The following is a 23,488-nucleotide window of genomic DNA, read 5'->3' as shown; positions in this document are numbered from 1 at the left end:
CACTAAGCACGTCGTAGAACTTGTCTTTTACTTCTGGTGTGGCGTACAGGGTTGGGGCATAAGCGCTGATCAGGTGGACAGGACCGGCGCAAGTTTGAAACGTGATCCGAAGAAGTCTTTCTGATCCGCCCATGACTAAATCCACCATTTGTAGAAGGGTGTTTCTGACAGCAAGGCCAACACCATGCTCTCTGGGTTCTTCTTGGGCTTTACCCTGCCAGAAAAAGGTGTAGTCCTTTTCCTTTAGAGATCCTGAATCTGCGAGTCACGTCTCTTGCAGTGCAGCGATATCAACTCGGAGCCTCTTCAGTTCCTCGTTGATAACAGCGGTATTTCGGGTGTCACTGATGGCCTGAAGATCTTCAGTCAAGCCGGTCAGCAGGGTCCGCACATTCCAGCAAGCAAGCTTGAATTGTTGATATTTCTCATTTCTTGTTGATTTTCTTATTGGTTTGCCTGGTGCCCAAATTTCAGTCACTTGTCAGGTTCAGGAACCTTAAGCCTCACACACCCAGCGAGGCAGGTGAACTGTGGCGGGACAGTACCCTATTGGCTGGGGGCTGCCCAGCTTGAGGCGGGCGGTGACTGTCCAGTGAGATGCGAGGATCTCTCCCACCATCGAAGGCAACCTCTGGCGCTCGTTCTCTACGCCAATCGAGCAAGAGCTTATAACCGGTAACTGTTGCCTCCCGTGTTGATGCAATGCTGTTCAGCGATGCTGGAGTACCTCTCCAGGCGCGAGCCTGGGCATTTGTTATGGAGACTCTGGGCTGCCCAGACACCAGTGTCCCCCTCTCGGCTTTACTGATATAGTCCAAAGGAGAGGATAACCTCCACGTCTGGTACCAGCTTAGCTGCAGGAGTTCCTAGAACAGTGCCAGAAGTTGACACCGAACCGCCTTCGGACTCCACTCCAGATTTTCTGTCAGGGTTTACTCCCTTAGCCTTTCTCCTTCCCAGGATAACCCACAAGGCAGTGGGGTGTGGAGAATGTGGTTAAGGATCCTACTACTTCATACCTCAATGTCACCACAAGTCACCATAGCTCCCTGTGGAGCCATGACCTCATATCCCCGGGACCCTCCTCCCTACCTTTTGCCCCCCCCCCAGCTACCATCACCATAGGATCCTCCCCAACCCACTACCCCCATCTGCTCCCATGTCCGCCCTCCTCACTGCACTGGCCCCTCTCCCCCCAGCTGCTCTTAGTGCCCCCAGGTCCACCTTCCCCCATCGCTCTTCAGGCTCTTTTCTTCAGAGACTTCTTTTCCTGGTAGTGCTGCCTTGCAGGGCACAGGTGGAACACCATACCTGAAAAGGACAAACACACACGGGGCTCCTCCCTCGGCAAACTCCCAGAGGCAAACTCCCTTCCCTGTTAGCTGCTGCCCCCTGTTCGCTGGGAGCTCCCTTCTTATAGGGAGAGCTGCTGGCTGGTCAGGCCTGGCTCAAAGCCTTGCCTCCAGTCTATTCAGCCCTTGAAGGCTCACCTGGCAGGGAACTCCCCCAATTCACAATTCACACCTTGCAAACTGCTCTACTCTGCACAGCACAAGCTCAGGCTCTGCAAAGTAACAAGCTGCACAGACAGACAGACATTCACCCACCAGCTCACCACACAGATTGCACATGCAGATATTGTAAATATTCCTTAACACTTCAAAATAATCATCATGGTTAGTCAATAAAGATGTAAAATCAGACTGAGAAACACATGATTACCTCCAAACAAACCTTCTGTCATTATTTGTTCTTATGGGGAATGATGCCATGTGGTGCTTTTTAGAGGGGCTGTTTCAAAGGTTGTAACTAGGAAGCCAGTGCAGTTAACGTGAAACATATTTGTAACAAGAGACTGCAGAGGATGGAATGTTGCACAACTGAAATCAGGCTATTAAATTTCTGAGAGGTCAAACAAACATAGCTTAGCATATTCGATGTGGTTAGGACAGGTCAAAAGTGGATTTCAAAATATGTGGGCTGTTTGAGCATGTAAGGTTGGACATATGTTTCCTTTATTCTTCAACCAATTCTTATAAACTGATTCATTGTACTGATCCTGCAGGTGCCTATCTCCCTAATCTGAGACAGCTGAAATTGAACCACAGTGTACTTGTATCCCTAAGGTAAGAAAGAAACCATCATTGGAATAGAAATAACTAATTATGACACCTTTTTTTTCCACCTTTTTTTCCTGGCAAAATATTGATTTCTGCGGCTTTCATTCTCTCCCATCCCTTAATAACAGTTTAGGAAAGTTCTATATACAACCAATAACCTACAGATTTAGGGGTATTACACCTGTGTACCCTAAGTGAAGAGCTGGGGTGAAATCCTAGCCTCATTGAAGCCAAAGGGAAATTTGTCATTGTCTTCAGTGAGGCCAGAATTTCAGCCCAGTCTGTAGTCAGAAGGGTTACTTTGGTGGGGTATGTAAACACCACACTGGGGCTGTGTCTATACTAGCCCTCTGTGCTGTTTGGAATAAGGGGATTTCAAAGTTGGCAGGGTCCTATTGAAAAGGAGCCCCATCTGGACGAGGCACGCGGCGGCAAGCCACGTCAATTTCGAAGTGCCGTGGCTGCCGGCATGCTAATGAGGCACTGAATATGTATTTCAGCGCTTCATTAGTAAACTTCGAAATTTTGAAGTTTTGGGCTAGTGTAGACGTAGCCTGGGAGTAAAGGGGTTAAGGAACAAATCTGGGCCCAGGTGGCTTCAGCTACCCCACCTGCAGAGCATGCTACATCTGGAGGTGGGGCTTAAAATGAAGCCAGACAGCTCAAGAAATGCTTCACAGGGCATGGAGAGACACCTAACTTTAGAGCTGCTAAACAAGGGTGCTCCAAAATGCCCTCTCTCTTTCTCTCAGGAAAAGAGCCTTCCTTCTGAGCCCAGAGGGTAGAAAGTTCTGTTACTCTTTCTTTACTTCTTTGTGTCAAACTGTAACTCTTTTTTTGGGAGAGTGGGTGGAAGGAAGCAGACCCAGGAGGCAGCATTCTTAGGTGCTAGATGCTTATTTTGATCTGGTCTAGTGGTTTTAGGCCCCAATTCAAGAAAGCATTTAAATGATGTCCTTAAGTCCAATTTACTTCAATTGAAGCTTTAGGGAGATTTTGGTCTTATCTTTCTGCTTGAGGAATCTGACTCCTGGCAAGAAAAGATTTAACAAAATAATTCCTGACACCTGACATTCTTTTGGTCTTGGAAACAGAGTTACTCTTAAATTTAGCAGTAATTTGATCAAATATTCATAATTGTTTTGGATGGATATCTGCTTTATTATATATGACACTGACCAGGCTCAGAAGTACCAGCAGAAGCCAGCCCACACCTCTTTTAAATAAGCATGCCTTCTACACGTCAATTAAATGAAATTACAGAGAATAGGCAAAGGAGAGGCCAGCGTACCCAGACTACAATTCTGCCAGCTGGAGTAGGAAGAAAAAAAAGAGGCAGCTCTTCTAGCCTTATACAGCAGTGGCTTTCAAACATTACTTCCGGTCTCCAGCAGCCTGGTTTGGTAAACCTGGAGTACTTGAGGGCAGTGCCCACACAAGCACATTCTGTCTCCTTGAGCTATATTTTTGGGTATCTGTATTATGTCAGTCTAATACCTGTTATTACAACATCCTAAAATAGATGCTATCATGAGAGTAGCTATGACGATTATAATTAATGTGGCACGTAATGGTTTCCATCCTAACACTGTGCTTTTTTAGTCCCTCATAACTGCCATGAAATTTCACTTTCTGGATTGAAATTTTCCATGCTTGGTTTCTGTCCAAAAGGTAAATTCTTTTTTTAAAAGAACAAATAAGAAATTGTATATTTTTGAATATAAGGAAAGTGGGGGAGAAATGCACTTTTTCATTATAAAAAGGGAGACTGGCTGGGAATAGGAAGCTGAAAAACAGCAGAGACATTTTTAGTCATAAATGCTAAGCTGCTAAAGATAGACTGGACCATTGTTTGAACAATGAAAATATGGTGAGTATATCGTAGAAGTGTAGGACCAGAAGAAATCTCAAGAAGTCATCTGTACAGCCCTCAGCATTGAGGGGTCTGGGGACCACTAATGGTTCACAACAGTCTTGCAGGTGGGCCACGGGCTCAGAGCTCACCCCTCACTCCCTCTATGGGGAGTCCATGTGGGTGCTCCAGCTCTGCTCCCTCCCTGAGTGGTTGGATTGTCAGCACCGGCTTCCCAGTGCAGGGTGGGGAGCTCAGAGCCTCACAGAACAGATTCAACTTGCAGTGGGGAGGAAGTGTGTGGACTGTATTAAAGACTGTATCCTAATGCGTGCACAAGACGAGGTGTGATGCATATAGCCACTTTGCAACTTCTCTGCTTATGCAGGCAACCTCGAATGTTTCTTAATGTCATTTTTGTCTGAAATTTCGTGTTTTTAAGATGGAAAATAATAAAAAAAAATCCTTAAAATCTGAAACCAAGAAAAGGCCTCTCCTGGAAATCAAACCACTTATATTGAGGTGCGTAAATGAGAAATTAGGAACCCACTGGTAGGCACCCAGAAAACCTTGTCATTTATTTCATCAACCTCACACTGCAGTTAAAGTTGTAAATGTGACTGTGAGGAAACACAGGTTAGTTATATAGTACATTGGAGCTGAAAAGGAGTTTGTTGTGGAACTCAGGAATCATTTCGATAGGCTGACATTTCTTTAGTTTAGCTCACCTTTTATGATTCCATTGGTAGGGAATGCAACTGAAGAGCCTTACTCATAAGTTAATGAGTAGTTTTAGGGTAGTGCATAAAGTTTGCGTTGCTTTGAGATACCTCAGAATGGAAGACACTTTATAGGTGCAGGCTATTATTATATACCATGTATGTCACAGGTTTTCAAGTATCTGTATTTTTTTTTTCAGTTTAAATATTTTTCCTGCAGACCTCTTTCAAAAATGGAAATGCTGTTTGAGAATCTAGTACAGTGCTCCCCATCCAGTGTGCTGCAAAGCGGTGCTTAGTGTGCCGTCAAATTTAGAGAAGAAATATTTAAAATTAGTTGAATAAATCATGGGTGGCCAACCCACAGCTCTGGAGCTGCATGCAGATATTTAAGCCAGTAAAGGTGGCTCTTCCTCCCAGCCTCATGCCGGGAATGCCATCAGTTGCTCTGTGCATGCACTGTAGCGCTGCGTGGGAGAAGCGCATGCAATTTGAGGCACAGGCCAAAGCACTACAGGCAAGGCTGGCAGGATGCCATGCTGGGTGCCTGCTGAAGCATCTGAGAGTACATCTGTATTACTGCCAGGCACATAGACTTATGCACGTGCACTAAAAAGAGCTCCTCTCTGGACAGGAGACTGGGGGTGCCTGGTTCTGGAGATGGGGGAGGATATTGAGTTAGGGCAGGAGGGCTGGGGATGCCTGGCTCTGGGAGTGGATTGGGTTATATATATATTGAGTGTGCCATGAAATTATGAGGGAGTGCTGAAGTGTGCCACGAAGTGATCAAGGTTGCTGAGTGTTAATCTAGTATATGATGAAAAGCAATTACCCCAGGTCCTTGTTAATTTGCTACTTTCCACTGATTTTATGAGATTTCCACTGATTACCTCTATCCTTCTTGTATCAGCCAAGAAACTCTAGATTTATGAACTGATAATTAAGGAAGAAACGTGGAATGTGAGTGAGTGTGAATTAAAAGACTCTTTCACTGTTTTGTGATGACACATTACATGTCTTCCTAATGATAATGTCAAAAAGAACTATGTTTCAGAACTAATGTGTTTTCTCCTGTTCTTACCAATAGCCTATATGTTTTATATAATAGCTTTCATTCTAATTTTAGTGATGAATAAAAGGACTTCTGTAAAAATGTTAGACATTTGCCGTCTTGGAAGGCTCTCTTTTTAAACTGAAATAGATTCTCAGTAATGTGTTGCCATAACTTTTATAGAAAAAGCAATAGTTAACCGAACTGAAATCTCTGATCTACTAGCTACTACCCACAAGCTCCCATTCTGTTGAAGGGACTGCAGCCTACAAGACAGTTGGGCTTCTCCAAACCTCACTCTTGCAATTGCTTACAATAGAGAATTAACATGTGCAGCTGAGGAGCTGAAATTAGTGTTACTGCAGGTATGTGGTTTAACTGAGATGGGAGAGGTGCACATCAGCACAGGGTGTAGGAGGGGAGTAGGAATAGAGTAGAACTCTAATCCAAATCCAGACACGTTTACATTTGTTGGTGCTGCAGTCTGTGTTACATGCAGTTTGGAGCTGTCCATGTACAACTGAATGAGGGTAGAGACATGATGGTGCACTAAGGCCCAGTAAAAGTTACAGGGATACTGGGAGGTGGTGCAATACTGCTCGGTTCTGAGCAGGACTATCCCTAGGCAAACACAATGTACACAGTTGCATAGGGGACCAGAAAATTTTGGGACACCAGGTTTTCAGGTGTCCCTAATGCAGCTTCATGTGTGAAGCTCTCAGACAGTGGCTACAGGGCTGCCTTCTCCCTGCCCCTCCCCTCACCCATCTGCTTTTCTTACCAGCAATGAGGGGGACACAGAGAGGGGCCCAGAAGCCTCAAACTTGGCAGTTCTGCTCTGGCCCCACTCTCCCATGAAGGCTCGTACCACTTGGTGGTGCGAGCAGAGCGTGGGGGAATGTGGCCTGGCAACTGGCCCAGCAGTTTCTGGCTGTTGAATTCATGGCTTCTAATTCCTCCTTGCACTCTCAGAGTCCAGCCAAGTCTGAGGTAGCACTCATGGAGGATGCTGCAGTGCAGCTCCTCTGCCCCGGTGGCTCACCCTGGCCGCACCACTATTTGATTGCTGAGGCCAAGGAGCATAAGGTGGAACCTGGACCATGCTGGGCTGGAGAGAGCACCAGCATCCTGTGAATGGACCGTGGATGCCACCTACTCCAGATAAACCCCCTCATCGTGGGCCCCTTGGAGCAACTGGGGATTCAGTTCCACCTACCTCTTTCCCCACCACCAGCACAACTGGGAGAGACCCAGTTGTCCCTGCCCTATTCCCTCACCACTAGTGCCTGTGGTCTAGGGAGGGATGTGGGTGGGGTCCAGTTCAGGAGGGTGAATAATGACACCATAAATATATTATATTAAAAGTTTTTTCATATTTTTATTTTTACATTTTAAAACAGTTTTTAAATTTTCTCCAACTTCATACACAAATGTAATTCGAGACCTGGTAGTTTATATAAGGGTGTCTATCTGTGGGGTAGGCAAGCAGGCAGCTGTGAAGTAACCTGGCCTCTGAACAGGTTTTGTGCAGGGGCTGTGCCCACTCAACACTCTGGGGTCAGTGGGGCACCAGTTTAAGAATCCTGCACAGGGCCCCCTACATACTAAACACTCATGCATTGCTGAAGCTGGTCTTTGCCCACAAAAGCTTATGCTCCAAAATATCTGTTAGTCTGTAAGGTTCCACAGGACTTCTTGTTGTTCTTGAAGATACAGACTAACACGGCTACCTCTCTGATATAAATACGAAGGACAGCCGTGGTTCTGAGAAGTGAAACTGACAACTCTGACACATTTATCACAATATCCGATGTTAATCTTAAAGCTTAGCTGCTGGCGTCACTTGATTACATGAGAATCTCCACATTATTTTTTTTAAAAAGACCCTAACCCTCATGGCTGTGAGAAAAAAGCCTAAAAATGTGATGTGAGCGCATCGTACAGACTCAATGAAAATCTGGTCCCATTGAAGTCAGTGAGAACTTTGCCGTTGACTTCAGTGGAGCCAGGATTTCACTCCCAGAAGACAAAAGGCAAGTAAAGTAAAAAATTGTTAATTTTATATTGGTTTTGTGTTTTAATTTCATGGGTGTGAGCCAGTCTGATGGTCTGTAAGAGACACAGGAAAACCTCTCTTGTGATTTTTCAGTGCTTGGAATAGGCAGGACTCTGGCCCCAGTCGAGCAAAGAATTTGAGCACATGCTTATGTTAGAGTGTCTGGATAGTCCTGCCAACTTCATGTAAGTGTTCATATGCTGAAGTAACCATGTGCTTAAGTGTTTTGTTGGAAAGAGCACATAGTATTCAATATGTTGCAAGACCAAGTTCTAGCGTATCAGTTACAGCAGCTGGAAGTGTCAGTTCTGTGAAGTCTCTTGATTTGTGGATAATACCCAGCAAGGTGGGGCCCCCAACTGTATTGTGGTCTATATGCTACTTCAACACAAATAATAATAACAAATGGGTTTGTGTCTGCAGACAAGGATTTAGATGCCCAGCTTTTACTGTTTGCATCTGCAACTTTTCTAACCACCATATTGGTGTTGGCTTATGTGAACTTAGGCCTAGTAATCTTTTTATTCAGTGATGAAGGAGAATGGTTATTGTCAACCACTGAGGAATCTCAAAGACCTGAGAGCTAGGGAGTAATGACTGAGTAGTGACTGCTGCTAGTGTAGAGCTTCCCAACCTTATGACAACAGTAGTCCAAGCAGCCATCAAAAAAGGAATGTCCTTACAGAAATAGGTAGGAAAACACAAAATAGTGTAATTGGGAATTTGCAGGTTTTGATGCTTTCTTCCAGCAGGTCTGCTTGTCTGCAGCTTTTATTTTTCCTGAAGCAGTTACATCTCATAGAAAATTATAAGGCTGGAATACAAGGCTTCTGCTGGTCGCAAAACTGGGGAAATTAAGCAATTCAGATTTATTTGCCTCTTGGTAAATATCATGAAACATCACTGGAAGATGCAGATAATACATATGATCAGTTCTGAGAGTCTAATTTCTGTAAAATATTTAAAATTCAATTGGTTTAGTGCTTGAGCTTCAGTGTGCTCATACAAGACAAAGACCTGTTGCTATTCCAAAAATATCACACAACATCTTTTTCTTTGCCTATAGCTCTGCTATATCTGTTGGACTGACTTTGACAGTGGCCAGTTTCTGTTGTGATCTTAATAGGTTGCACAAGTCAGACATGGTTAAGATGGGTCAGTACTTGTATAAAAGAAATTAATCAACACCTCCGGGAAGCAGTGTTCATAATTCAGGAGCGGCACGTCTTCTTGTGACTTGCTACCAATATTCTCTGTAGTTGCAAATGGTGTCATGCGGATGAAAGAGCTATCTTGTAGATGAGACATAAAACAAGTTTCCTCATTAGAAATACCACAGCATTCTTTGACTCTGGTGTTCAGGCTGCATTCCAATCTGGATAATGACATTCTTTCACCTAAACTCTTCCTGGAATTTCAGAATTCCTGGAAAAAGAATTCTTCACTTCCTGCCTTGCAGTGTGGTGTGTAGTGCTATGGCACAATGTTAGGAACACTCCCTTCCCTCCAGAGGTGGCTCGATTTCCTTAATGGAATAAGTGATCCTTTTTTGTTTAGATTTCCATTTTCAGGCTGAACCTCTCTAATCCAGAACTCTCTCATCCAGCAACATCCATGATCCATAATTTTAGTTAGCCAGACAGCCACTTATCATGGGTATGGTCAAATTTCCCATTATCCCATACAGTTTGTTTCCAACCACCCGTCCTGGCTTTCAGTGTTCTGTGCTGTTACTTAGCTGTAATTTATCCCTAATTGTCTTCTAAGAGGCCAGTAAGCAGTGGACATATTGGTAATGTGCTAGAAAATATTGATTTCCCATCATCCAGCAAATTCTGTCATCTGGTACTAGTGAGGTCCCAAGGGTGTTGGATGAGAGAGGTTCTGCCTTTATTCATTTTGTTGTTCCCATACTCCTGACTCTGTACAGATTCAGTTTTTAGTATGGCATCTGTAATTAGTTGACATTGTACCTTTAAAATATTGTATATCTATAAATCACCTTTGTTTGGCTTGTGATCATGGAGGGATGTATATCAGGAAAAGTCAATGCCACATTATTCAATTTTGTTGCAAGCACATTTTTTCCATGTTTTGTCATGGGATCAGCCCAGAACATACTCATTCTGCCTCACAGTCATTTGTAATCTCTTACCAGATCCCCAATTAATAATACAGGTTGTTCGCTTATTGTCTTTCCTGTAGACTTCATGACCTCACCAGCTCCACTTTGCATCATACATCACCTAAACTACATCAGTCACCTGTGTACAGGTTATGAAGTGGTAATTACCATACCTAAATCATGTTAGGAGAACTTTAAGATTCAAACACTAGGTTCTTGCTATCTTCCAGATAGAGGCTGGGTTGATCTTCTGGGGTGCTGTTTCACACATGCGTGAAACAATGTGTTCCAGGGTCCACGTCGACCCTGGAACTCCACTAGAGCCACATGGTAGTAAGGAAGGTCAATGGGAGGAGCACTCCCATCGACCCTCTGCCGTGAAGACAAGCACAGAAGTTGATGGCTGCAAAGTTGATTTTTTGTACGCAATTGGCATACTGAAAATAGCGAAACAGCCATCGCCTTTCAAGGTAAGTCTAGATGCAGCCTGACTGTTCTGTTGAGCAACTCCTTATATACAGGGCTTCTCCAGCAAGCTGCCCTCTGGCTCCCCAGGAGCCATTTCTTATTGGTTTGGGGTGCTACACAGGCTCACCCCAGACCACTTTAACCTCTTTCCTGCAGGAGTGGGGCAGTCACCCCACTACAGGAAGAAATCAAAAAAATCAAGAAAAGTTCTCCACTTTTTGATGAGAAATTTAAAAAAAAAAATCAACTGGGGATCAGACAAAACAATTTGTTTAAACCACCCTCCCTCTCTTTTTTTTTTTTTAATTTCAGGTAATTTCTGGATGTTTTTCATTGCCCCCCACCTTTTTATATTTAGCTAAATTGCTAAATGAAACACTGTTTTGAAACAAAAAGTTTCGACCATTTTGAAATTAAACATCCCTAAATGAAAAATCAAAAAGGCTTGTTTCAAAATGGACAGGCCTGCTATCGGGTCAGGGGGAGGAGTGGGGTGGGGAGAGGAGGGCACCAATGGGGCAGTTGCCCTGTGGCTAGGCCTTTCAAAGGGGCCAGAGCTCTGACTGCTGCTGCTGCCAGTGGGAGTAGACAGAGCTCTGGGCCCTTTTGAAATGCAGCAGCAGCACTGTGTTGCTGCTCCATGTATGGCTCTCAGAGAGTGAGGTGGGGGGTCACAGGGCTGACTGCCCTAAGCCCCGCCCCTTTCACCCTTGGCCCCACCCTTTCTGAGGGCAGGGAGCTGGGCCCCCTTCCCACTTTGGCCCTGAGCCCCACCCCTACATAGCCCTAATCCACTGCTCCTCCTCCTGTACCCATATGCCTTCCCAGACTCTGCACTCCAATCCCCTGTCCCAGGTCAGAATTCCCTCCTGCTCTTGGGCACAGCCCAAACCCTTGCACCCCTGTCTCCCTATCCCCTGCCCCAAGTCACAGCCCAAACCCCTGCACCCTTTCCTGCACCACAGTCCCTTACTCCTAGCTCCATTCTGCACACAACCTCCATCTCAGACTCTGCACCTCCTTCATTAATATCAGGGAAGAGTGCAGACCTTGACCACTTTCCAAATTCTGGACCACTTTATTATTCTTTACATTCTGTACATTATTTTTAACTGTTAAAGTTGGGAATGCCAAATGGAGCCCTGCATTATGGGGTATACAGCTTTTGTAAGCACAACTCTGCGGCAAAGGTGGGAGTAGCAACATAAGGTAGAAAAGAAATCCCAGGGCTGTTTTTGGTTTACAAGCAACACTTCAGCAAATCTGGCTGTTTTTAAATTTGTGGAAGCTTAGTAAAAGCTGTTGATATTTCATTATTAATACTGAATTACCAGTAAAAAAAAAGACTACCAGGTGGATAAAATGACAAGCAATTTTCAAGATCAAAGGTAAATTAGCAGAAAGTTACATGTACCCCACCCACACACATATACATTCATGTGTTAGAGTATTGTTATTCCTCATTCCAGGTACATCAGCTTTGATCGAGCCAATTATTCTGCTCTGGGTTTTTTGACAGCACCTGAAAGTGAGAACATTTTAAATTAAAACTACATTTCAGAGACTTCCGCTTCAGGGTACATTATAACTTTATTAAATTTAACAAAAATCTGAATTAATTAAAACTCAGTCATCACCCCTTACAATACCAGTGTATTGGTGAGATTTCCCAATCTTATTTGAAACAACCTTTGTTCAGTTAGTTCAGATGAGCAGGATTTCATATAAAATGGGGTTCTACTCTGATAGACCCTGAACTGGGAAACAAAATATTTGTAAATAGTGCTGGAAGTCTTATGTCATGATTGCTACAGTGGATGCAGTGATGGTTGTCCAGTCTGAAAAAACATAATATGTGAATACAGAATTTGGCCCTGAAGCACAGCTTTGGTGATGATGTTATCCCTGCTGGTGCCCGCCAGCAGAACAATCCTAACCTAGTAAAAAATGCTCATAGATTTCCCTACTATGAAAGGCAAGACTCATCAGGTGAAATCTAGGCCCTGTTGAAGGCAAAGTTAATTTGCCACTGACTTCAGTGAAGCTACAATTTCACCCATTGCTTGCAGGAGTATTTCTAGCTTCCTTGTTCGTAACGAATTTGTCTATGTATTAGTCCGAACATTCTTCCAGATTAAAACTACTAGAGTGGTTGGATACATTGCTTTCCCACTCTATGGCTACGTCTACACGTGCAGCCAACATCGAAATAGGCTATTTCGATGAATAACGTCTACACGTCCTCCAGGGCCGGCAACGTCGATGTTCAACTTCGACGTTGCTCAGCCCAACATCGAAATAGGCGCAGCGAGGGAACGTCTACACGTCAAAGTAGCACACATCGAAATAGGGATGCCAGGCACAGCTGCAGACAGGGTCACAGGGCGGACTCAACAGCCAGCCGCTCCCTTAAAGGGCCCCTCCCAGACACAGTTGCACTAAACAACACAAGATACACAGAGCTGACAACTGGTTGCAGACCCTGTGCCTGCAGCATAGATCCCCAGCTGCCGTAGAAGCAGCCAGAAGCCCTGGGCTAAGGGCTGCTGCCCACGGTGACCATAGAGCCCCGCAGGGGCTGGAGAGAGAGCATCTCTCAACCCCCCAGCTGATGGCCGCCATGGAGGACCCAGCAATTTCGACGTTGCGGGACATGGATCGTCTACACGGTCCCTACTTCGACGTTGAACGTCGAAGTAGGGCGCTATTCCTATCTCCTCATGAGGTTAGTGACTTCGACGTCTCGCCGCCTAACGTCGAAGTTAACTTCGAAATAGCGCCCGATGCGTGTAGATGCGACGGGCGCTATTTCGAAGTTGGAGCTGCTACTTCGAAGTAGCGTGCACGTGTAGACGCAGCTTATGTGTGGACAGCAACCACTCAAGACAAGTAACTACCAGCAGCAGTGAGATTCAGAGAAGAAAAAGAGTTTGAAGAGAAGATGGAGAGTAATTGTAGGTTCTGATTCAGATCCTCAGCCTTGAACTTGAGCTATCTGGCTGCTGCAGCAGATGGAATCCCTGATATTGAAGCCATATCTACACCTACCCAGCTCCAGTTTAGGGGAAGTGTTGGGGGTGGGAAGGGGATATGGCCAGCGTCCATTCTCTCCAGTGACCCATCACAGGCACTTGCAGCAATTCCTTGGGAGCTCTTGCTATTGATTGTAAATTAGAGCAACTCTGTGGCTGGTGTTGTAAAGTTTTCCAGTAAATAAGGTGCTGTCCTTAGTGCCAGGAGACCAGGGTGCTGTCCCCCAGCTCTTCCCCCTGACTGCTGTGTGTCTGGACCAGTCATTGCCATTTGGTGCTTCTGTTTCCCCATTAATAAAATGGAGGCTAATGATACTTTGAGCTCTATAGAAAAAAAAACTGCTATACAATGCTTTTGCCCCCACTCGAAAGCTGAATAGTTAAGCAAGAAAAAAAAAACAAAATATTTCTATTAGAAACACTGTCATCAATATTTAGAAAATAAATATTTTAGTTAGTGTGAAGGTTGCCTGAAAACCCTACTGGTAAACATTCAGCAGCAGACACTGGGCCAAAAAGATACCCAACAACACCCTCTTTTCAGTCATAATGACATGTGAGTCCCCAGTGGCATGTAAAGAATAATGGAAATAGACTTTCACATAACACAACTGTTACTAAACCCAAGCCCTGTGCAGACATAAGTTTCCTTTTCAACCCATGTGACTTGAGCACTCTTGCTTTCCGTTGATGTTTTCCACCTGTAGATTAAAAATAGCTCCATAAAGCCTTATTGTCATTTAATTTTCAGAATCTGTGTATGGTGCTGCAGAGCAAGATTACAAACACTTGTCAAGAAAAGACTGTGTACAGTTTGGAAAGCAAAATGAGGATAAAATATTAGGCATTACGGCAGCATAGCACTTCAATGTAAGAATAAGCTTTTGACAACACGTGTCTGGGCCTTATTCACCACTGCCTTGCACCAAGGCCAGTCATTTCCACCAGTGCAAAGTGGGTGCAGGGTATTAACATATCAGAATGGGAGCCTTTTTCACCCACTGCATTAAGGTGTAAATGAAGGTGCAAGGTGCAAGACAAAGGAGAATCAAATATGCTCTGATAAACATGTAGGCAAAATACAAAGTAAGCTTCCAGTTCTGCCATCAGGGGTGCATCTACACTAGCCGGCTACTTCAAAGTAGCCGGCACAACGTCGAAATAGCACGCGTCACGTGTACACGTGCCGTGTGTTATTTCGACGTTGAAATCGACGTTACGCAGCGAGACGTCGAAATTGCTATTCCCATCTGAAGATGGGAATAGTGCCCTACTTCGATGTTCAATGTCAAAGTAGGGCATGTGTAGACGATCCACATCCCGCTACTTGGAAATGGGGGGGTCCTCTATGGCGGCCATCAGCTGAGGGGTTGAGAGACGCTCTGTCCAGCCTCTGCGGGGCTCTACGGTCACCGTGTGCAGCAGCCCTTAGCCCAGGGCTTCTGGCTGCTGCTGCTGCAGCTGGGGGTCCATGCTGCACACACAGGGTCTGCAACCGGTTGTCAGCTCTGTGAATCTCGTGCTGTGCAGGCCAAGTGTGTCTGGGAGGGGCCCTTTAAGGGTTCAGCTTGAGGCTTTGCTGGCCCCTTATTTTGACGGGGAGCACTTGTGTGTGTGGATGCTCTGCATTTCCTTCCGGGGCGGCTCCTTTTGACGTTCTCCGTTGCTACTTTGACATTGAACATCGATGGCACCAGGCCTGGAGGATGTGTAGACAATACGCATCCAAGTAGCCTGTTTCGATGTTCTTACATCGAAATAGGCTACTTCGACGTAGTATGCTAGTGTAGACGTAGCCCAGATGTTTGCCCCTGCATGGAGTCTCTTTGGCTGCAAAGGGGCGCTGCAGGGACATAAGTAAAAATTCCTATGAGAATGAAATTGACCAAAATAGACTGTGACTTTGGTATGGCCCTAAAAATAAGGATATCTCCTTATCTACTTGCTGAGTTGGGGGCTCTGGCATGGACTTCAAAACGAGAGATGCACACAGACTCACACTCCGTTTTACAGTTTTGAATGCTTTATAGCTATTTGAGAGAACAATGACACTTATGTAAACTTCCTATTTAAGCATATGTTATTGATTTAAGTAACATACTAACTTTAAACAATTTGCTTCTGATAGTAAAATTACCCGTACAAACCAAACCATTATATACTGACATATGGACCAGATCACTGATGATGTTGAGCTTCTTAATAAATCCGCTTGATCTCTATAGATCTGTGGGGCTATTGTTTCTTTTAAAGCAGGAAGCCAATAATTTGGTCATTATTTTAAAATCTGTATTTAATGATGCAAGTTAGCTGATAGCTAACATTCATTTTTAGGATGACTTTCTCTACGAATGAAAAGAACAGACTCTCAAATGATTTTAAGAATATCGCATGTTAGGATTCATTAAACAAAGATGTATGTGTTTAGAAAACATTTATTGTTTGCAAATTGGGTGGTTTACATGCTTTGTGATTGAGCTGAATGATCTGCATAGCTTCCAAATTAAAGCATGCATTGTTCCCACTGACAGACACTCAGCACCAGATTCTGCTCAAGGTTGCTTTTGCGTAAGTGTGGAGTACCTCCCTTAACATCACTGGAGCTTTTCCATACTTAGGCTGGCAAAAATAAGAGCAGAATTTGCCTTTTTTGTAATCTGGTCTCCATCCAATTGAATTTTGGCTCAAGTGGACTAATCCCCAAAGAACCAGTAAGATGGATCAGAAGAAGAATATGTTGTTTTTCAAAATATCATTAGTTGTTGTAAACCAAAATCATTTTTTCCCCCTCATGTCAAAGAACGATGACCTGTCTGGAGAACTGGATTTCACAAAAGAAATCATGAATGATTCTGTATAAGTTGGAAGGATGTTGCAGCACCCTGACAAGAACATATACTGCAGTGGTTGAAATTCACTGGCCAATCCTATGCAGAGAAAATTGGAGCATAGTTTTCAGACTGTATGGCTGTGTCTAGACTAACCCTGAACTTTGAAGGGGGCACGGTAATTAAGGTGTTGGGAGATTACTAATGAAGTGCTGTGGTGCATATGCAGCACTTCATTAGGCTACATCTCCCCCACAGCAAATTCAAAGTGTGAAACTTCAACGAGCCGGCTTGCGTGTATCAGCAGGTCAGCTGTGGGTACTTTGAGGTGCCCATGCTCCTCAGAAGTCACTTTACTCCTCAAAATTTTTGAAATACACACGGCTGACCTGCAGCTACATGCAATCTGGCACTTTGAAGTTTCCCACTTGGAAGTTGCTGCAGGGGAGATTTAGCCTAATGAAGTGCTGCATATGCACTGCAGCACTTCATTAGTAATCTCACAACACCCTAATTCCCACGCCCCCTTCAAAGTTCGGGGCTAGTCTAGATACAGCCTTTGATTTGTTCATTTTTCTGAGCCAAAATCAATTTGAACTGCAGCTTTAAGCTCTCATGAATGTTCTATGTTCTCTCACATTCTTCACAGCCTGTGAACATGGCAAAATCAGTGGCAATGGCCATGTGAGTAGCTATTGGTTTCTTAGCACAAGTTCTTTCTGTATCTGTGGGTAGTAAAAAGCATGTTTTGGAACGCGGTTTGCACTCCTCACACACGCAAGCTGAGGCTTATGTGTGAAATGATTGCTTCTGGAAGTGCTGGTTTGCTATGCCAAGAGACTGTAGTCCTTTGCTTATCAACAAAAGGTTCAGCCTGTGAAGTGGAAGCCTTCACAAGGCGACTTACAGATGCCTTGGAAGACACACTTGCAGGAATAAATGGGTAGTTTAATCTCTTTGGCCCTTCATTCCTCAGCCTTTCTGCTAAGACTGCCAGCAAGGGTGCTAATTAATATTATTTGTGATGACCAGGATACTTGTCCACTCTTTGTGTGATTGGTGTCCCCTAGAATGGAGTTCCATTTGTTCCAGGTCCAGTCTTATACTGCACATCATTGTCTAGCCACTTATCTTCATCGTTTTTTAGTGCTGTGCACTACATTTCTTATCAGCCACCTCTGCTAGATGCCAGAAACGCCGCAGCTTCCATACCATCTCTCTCCAGAAATCACTTTTTAGTTAGATAGTCCATGCCCCACAGCGCCAACTTAAACTGTAAGCTCTTTGGGTCCTGTCCTCTGATTTCTGCTACTGTAATATAAATATTAATAATTAACATAGCATAGTGGTATGAACTATGAAGGATTGTTTTTTATCTTCAACCAACTTCGTAAAGATTTTTTCCCTAAAAATTTGAATAATTTCTGGGCCTACTTCCTTTTCTCTTTTTATTATGGGGATGTTAGTTGTGGTCGAGGTTCAGCTGAGTGTTGCGCTTAAATATACAAGGCTGAATCTACACTAGCAAGTTCTTTTGAAAGGGTTTTTGAAAGAAAAGAGCTCTTTCGAAAGATCCCACAGAGCGTCTACACACAAAAAGCCTTCTTTTGAAAGTAAATTGGAAGAATGTGATGCTCCTTTCAAAATAGCTCTTCCTTTCCCATTTCAGGAAGAGTGCTCCCTTTCGAAAACTTTTTTCTAAAGAATACATGTAGATGATCTGCAGGCCTTTTTTTTTCTTTTTTTGGAAAGAGCAGTCCTCATGGGTCCTGATTTTTCGATCCCTGGCCTGTTCTTTTGAAGGAGCGGGGGCTGTGTAGATGCTCTCTTTCGAAAGAGCAGATCACTGTTTTGATCCACTTTTTTGTATGTGAATGCACTCTTTTGAAAGAAGCTCTTTTGGAAGAGATCTTTCGGAAGATCTTCTTTCAAAACATCTCTGTAGTGTAGATATAGACCAAATGTCCACACAAATGTGATAAATACATGTGCAGCATTTCCCAAAACTAACACCCTCAAAGTTGTACATTCCAAATAAAGCCAAGCTTGTTCCAGATAAGGCACTCCCATCTTTTGGAATTTCTTAACTTGTTTTCCAAGCATCCAGCAAAAATGTAGAAATACTTTCAGAAATGTAAGTGCATGTAATTGTCTTATCGGGGCAGCTTATTCCGAGTTCAGCTGCTGTATTACCTTGCAACTTTTTAGCAACAATATTCACAGTGGGAATTACTGTGCATTAATCTGGGAATTTCTTTGATTCTACAAGCATGAACTTTTTTTTTTTTGGCAAATGTGATTAAACGCCTTCCAAATGTTCCTTGTATTAGTTCAGAAATAAAATATTTGCAGATGTGCCTTGCTCTGACAAGCAGTCTGTTTTTATAGAAGCAATATAAAACTGTCCTGGGACAAATTCTGAGCTGTACCACTCAGGATTCTGAACTCATCCACTGTCTGGCACAGCCCACAGTATGTTAGAAGAACCCCATTTCTGTTTTGATTTTCAGTACCTTCTCTGAGGCTGAGTCTACGTTACAAGACAAAATTGATTTTAAGTCAGTTAGCCCAATTTTTCCAAGTGCCTGTCCTCACTTTAAATTCCATTAGCTCGATTTATGGACCACTAAAATTGACATGATATCAAAATCCTAAAATCGTAGTAACCTGATGGGTGTAGCGTTCAGTTCAAATTTAAAATTCCGAATGAAGGGTAGCGAGGATGCAGCATGTCTTTACATCAAATTCATTACCCTTCACAGATGTCCTGTATGTGCCCCACAATGCACCACAGTTCTCCACGGTAGCCTCTTACATCTCCACTGCTTTCAGTTGCAGAGGAATTAGGCAACAGGAAGATGGCTACAATTCGGCACCTGCAGGCCCGTGGCTGTAGGGTCATGAGAGGCTGACATATCTTTCTTTTTCTTTGCTAGGAGCACAGCTGTGGGGTCTATACCCCTGCTAGCTGCCTTTTTTTCTGTGCTGCCTCGCACCAGCCACTTTCCCCCTGCACTCCTCCCAGACCATGTGTCAGCTAGGCTGTGGGTGGGGGTCATGCTTGTCTGTTAGTATGAGAAACTTCTTTTCAGCCATTTACATGTTGTCCTGACCCCCGCATCCTCTCCTTTCCCTCCCCCTGGAGGTGCCACACAGTCTGGAACATTCCCGCGCCCAGCTGCATCACGTGGCTTGACCTCAAAGCAATAAAAGGACGTGCTGCAAAAGGTGCCAGGCAGATTGCACAAGGGGAGAGTCACAATTTTTGGGTCCTGGCTGTGGCCAGGGATCTTTTAGCCACCTAGGGGACGTCTCCTTTGGCTGTCATAATTTTCAGGGCCCGGCTGTACCTGGTGTTCTTTTAGCCATCCATGGGATGTCTGCCTTGGCAGTCACGATTTTTGGGGTCTGGCTTTAGCAGGGGCTCTTTTAGCCACCCAGCAGACTTCTCCCTCCGCAGTAATGATTGTCAGGAGCTGGCTGCAGCCAGGGGTCTTTTAGCCACCCCGAGCCATACATGTTCCAATGAAGGCAATGTATTAGCTACACAATTACCACAGTTGTCAGCAGGGCTTTAGAGCTCTGGCCTACCTGAGAGAGCCCCTCCCTCTGACTGCCAGTCGGCACACAGCCTGAGCACATGGCCTTTCAAACAACCAAACAGACAGCTCAGCACTCCAAACAAACAGACAAACCCAGGCCCAGAACCCCCAAACCCAGGCAACCACACACTCCAGAGAGCCACTTACCCAAAGGTGCTGTAGTTTGCCCCCTCCTTCCCCAGGACAGCCCCTCTCAAAACTCCCTCCTGTTAGCAACCACCCTGTTCGCATGCTCCCTTGTCGCTTGCCAGCAGGGCTTTAGAGCTCTGGCCTACCTGAAAGAGCCCCTCTCTCTGACTACCGCTCAGCCAATCGGCACACAACCTGAGCACATGGCCAGCCTGAGCACATGGCCTTTCAAACAAACAAACAGACAGCTCAGCACTCCAAACACCAAACTAACTGACAAACACAGGCCTGGACACCCCCAGCTGCACTACAAAGATGTTTGCAAGAGAGACCTCAGGGAAACAGATGTCAAGCCAGACAGCTGGGAGGAGCTGGCAGACGATCACAGCAGATGGAGGCAGGAACTATACAAGGGCCTTCAGGAGGGTGAGTTGAGGATCAGACAGCTAGCAAAGGAGAAGCGAGCCCACAGAAAGCACAGCAAGGACCTGCCAGACACCCATTACATATGCAACAGATGCAGCAAGGACTGTCGCTCTCATGTGGGTCTTCACAGTCACAGCCAACGCTGCAAATGAGGATGCCAAACGGAACTACGAAGGGCGCGATCCATAGTCTACGTAGACTGAAGGATGGTACTACTACCACAGTTGTTGAAGTAAGGCTTACAGTTGGGAATATTCTTGTCCTAAGGGTCTTCTTTTCCAGGTGCAAACCTGGATGTAGTCAGGGTTCTTTCAGCCTGATGAATCATTCGAGTTTCAGTGTAGCAACCACGTCTACTTAGACATAAGGGTCTTCTTTGGTAGGAGGCCTAAATCCACATAAAAATTCCTGTAAGGGCCTCTGTGGGCGGTCACAATTTTTGTGGCTGTCAACAGTGTACTGCCTTTTGCCTGCCCTGGCCCATTACTAATGATTCGTTCGAGTTTTAATGTAACAACTGTGTCTACTTAAGCATAAGGGTCTTCTTTTGCAGGTGGCCTAAATCCAGTTTCAAGTTCTTGAAAGGGCCTCTGTGGGTGGTCACGATTTTCATGGCTTCCGACAGCGTACTGTCTTTTAGCCGCCCTGGGCCATTACTGATGATTTATTCCAGTTTCAGTCTACTTACAGTCCTCTTTCCCAAGAGGTGTAAATCAATGTCCAAGCCCAAAATAAAGCTTAGGCATGCTGTTTCAGTGTAGCACTCATGTCTACTTAAACATACTTAATATGGCAGGGGAAAGAAGGGAATGAAATGTGGGAAGATGTTGTGTGGTGGGGCCAGAATGCAACAGGGCTCAGAGAACTGTGGGATAGGTTCCCACCATACACTGCAGCAGCACTCGATTTAAGCTACTTGTGTGTGGCAGCATTAAGTTGATTTTGTGGGGAGAATGTGGGAAGGTGAAGATGCTCAAAAGCAAATGGATAAAACCCAGCGTTAAAGAATCAGTTTTAATAAAATTGATTTTATCTCTCAGTGTAGACGCAGCCTGAAGCTCAGGATAGACAAAGTAGTCTGGCCAGTCTCCCTCCTGCCCTAGAAAACATACTAGCAACCCTCTACACTGGATGCTGTAAGGAAGGAGTAGCATTGAGTCCCTTGCTTTAATCTGATGCTGTGATTCCATATTTCCCAGGGCCCAGTTAGCTGTGCTTTGTGGCCCCTGTGTGAAACAGAGCATGGACTCATACCCAGAGATACCAGACTGTACCTCTAATAAAGCTAAAGTTCTCGTTCTTCATTGTTCTGCGTTCTTTAGAGGTCCGATCCCAGACATTGCAGCTGCATGTGCATTTGAGTCTGTGAGACAGGCTCTGATTCTTTGGTCACACCAATTGTAACTGCTTGATAGAGGTCTTGTAGTTTTTGGTCTCTGTCAGTAGGATCAGAGCAGATGAGATTGTGTCTAAGGGCTTGACTGTAAGCAATGGATCGTGTGGTGTGAGCTGGATGGAAGCTGGAGGCATGTAGGTAAGAGTAGCAGTCAGTGGGCAATTGTAACTGCATTAGCTTTACAGGAGTCTGTTGGTGGGAATCAATTCTGAACACTATAAACAGAACCAAAACTGATTTGAGTATTTTTATTAACTAGCATGAATTTGACAAGTAAGTTCATAGACAAGAATTTCAAAAAATAATTTTTATTTTACACAGTGCTCCCTTAAAGCTGTGTCTGTGCAGAAAATACAGCATGTTTGAAGATGGATTAACAAACATGTTTTAATAAACACAGTGTTAAACATGAGTTAGCATCTAGTGTAAACAGGGATAAAACATGATTACAAATGTAAGAGCTGGTCATGATTAACCCTTCAGAAGGGACTGGAATTAACTTGACTAACATGCTTTTAAAACATGACTTGTCATTGTGCATGCTACTGGCAAAATTACATTTATTACTGATAACACTGGAGTCAGCGGAGCTCTGTGAGGGTTCTGGGAACTGTCAATTCAGAGTTCTTTGAAGGATAATGGCTAGGGCCCTACCAAATTCAAACATACCATTTTGGTCAGTTTCAGTCGTAGGATATTGAAAATAGTAAATTTCATAATTTCAGCTATTTAAATCTGAAATTTCACAGTGTTGTAATTGTAGGAGTTCTGCCCCAAAAAAGGAGTTGTGGGGTGAGAGTCACTAGGTTATAGGGAAGGGTTGCAGGACTGCTCTCCGTATTTCTGTGGTGCTGCCTTCAAATCTGGGCATCTGGAGAATGACGCCTGGTGGCTGGGACCCCAGCTTTGAAAGCAGAGCAAACACAACCAGGAAGCACAGAAGTAAGGATGATATGGTATGTTAGTGCCATTCTTATTTCTGTGTTGCTGCCTGCAAAGCTGGCCCCCAGCAGCTGCTGCTCCAGCCACAGACCTGAAGGTAGCAGTGCAGAAGTAAGGGTGGCATAATATGGTATTGCCACTCTTACTTCTGTGCTTTTGCTTGTGGGCTACTGTCTTCAGAGATGGATGTTCAGCCAACAGCCACTGCTTCCAGCTGCCAAGCTCTGAAGGCAGCGTAGGAGTAATGGTAGCATATATGGTATTGCCAGTCTTATGTTTGTGCTGCCACAGGCAGCACACTGCCTTCAGAGTTGAGCATCTGGCCAACAGCACTGCTGTCTGGCTCCCCAGCTCTGAAGGCAGCACAGAAGTAAGGGTGGCAATAGCACGACTTCCTTAGAATAACCTTGAGACACCCACACCTCCAGCTTCCTTTTGGGTCAAGAAATGCTGGTCTCCCATTAGAAATCTGTATAGTATAGGGTTACAGTACACAAAAGACCAGATTTTATGGTCGTAATGCATTTTTCCGTGAATTTGGTAGGGCTTTAGCAAGGATGTGGGGGCAGTCACTCTAAAACAGTCATGTAAAAAACACACACAAATTCCCATCTTGTTTTGACTCTGAAGCATCAATCATTTTAATTTAGAGGAATTCTTATGAGGAAAACACAATTACAAAAGTTATGATTTGAATGTTACACATTAAAATAGAAAGTATAAGACACAAATGCTTTGTGTT

The 23,488-nt window shown here is 44.4% G+C and overlaps 1 protein-coding gene across 1 annotated transcript in view; it reads left to right on the top strand.

Moving 5' to 3' along the window:
* The window catches only part of LRRC56 (leucine rich repeat containing 56), a 95,631-nt gene that overhangs the window by 39,443 nt on the left and 32,700 nt on the right, over nt 1-23,488 (top strand). Inside the window, exon 5 of the mRNA XM_074996001.1 lies at nt 2,066-2,126. Within this exon, the coding sequence (XP_074852102.1) occupies nt 2,066-2,126 (61 nt within the window). The remainder of the gene's footprint in view (nt 1-2,065; nt 2,127-23,488) is intronic.

The sequence above is a fragment of the Carettochelys insculpta genome, chromosome 6 (genome assembly GCF_033958435.1).
Source record: "Carettochelys insculpta isolate YL-2023 chromosome 6, ASM3395843v1, whole genome shotgun sequence".
Taxonomy (NCBI): Eukaryota; Metazoa; Chordata; order Testudines; family Carettochelyidae; genus Carettochelys; species Carettochelys insculpta.
The sequence above is the reverse complement of the archived record's forward strand: the minus strand, read 5'-3'. Positions and strand labels throughout refer to the sequence as shown.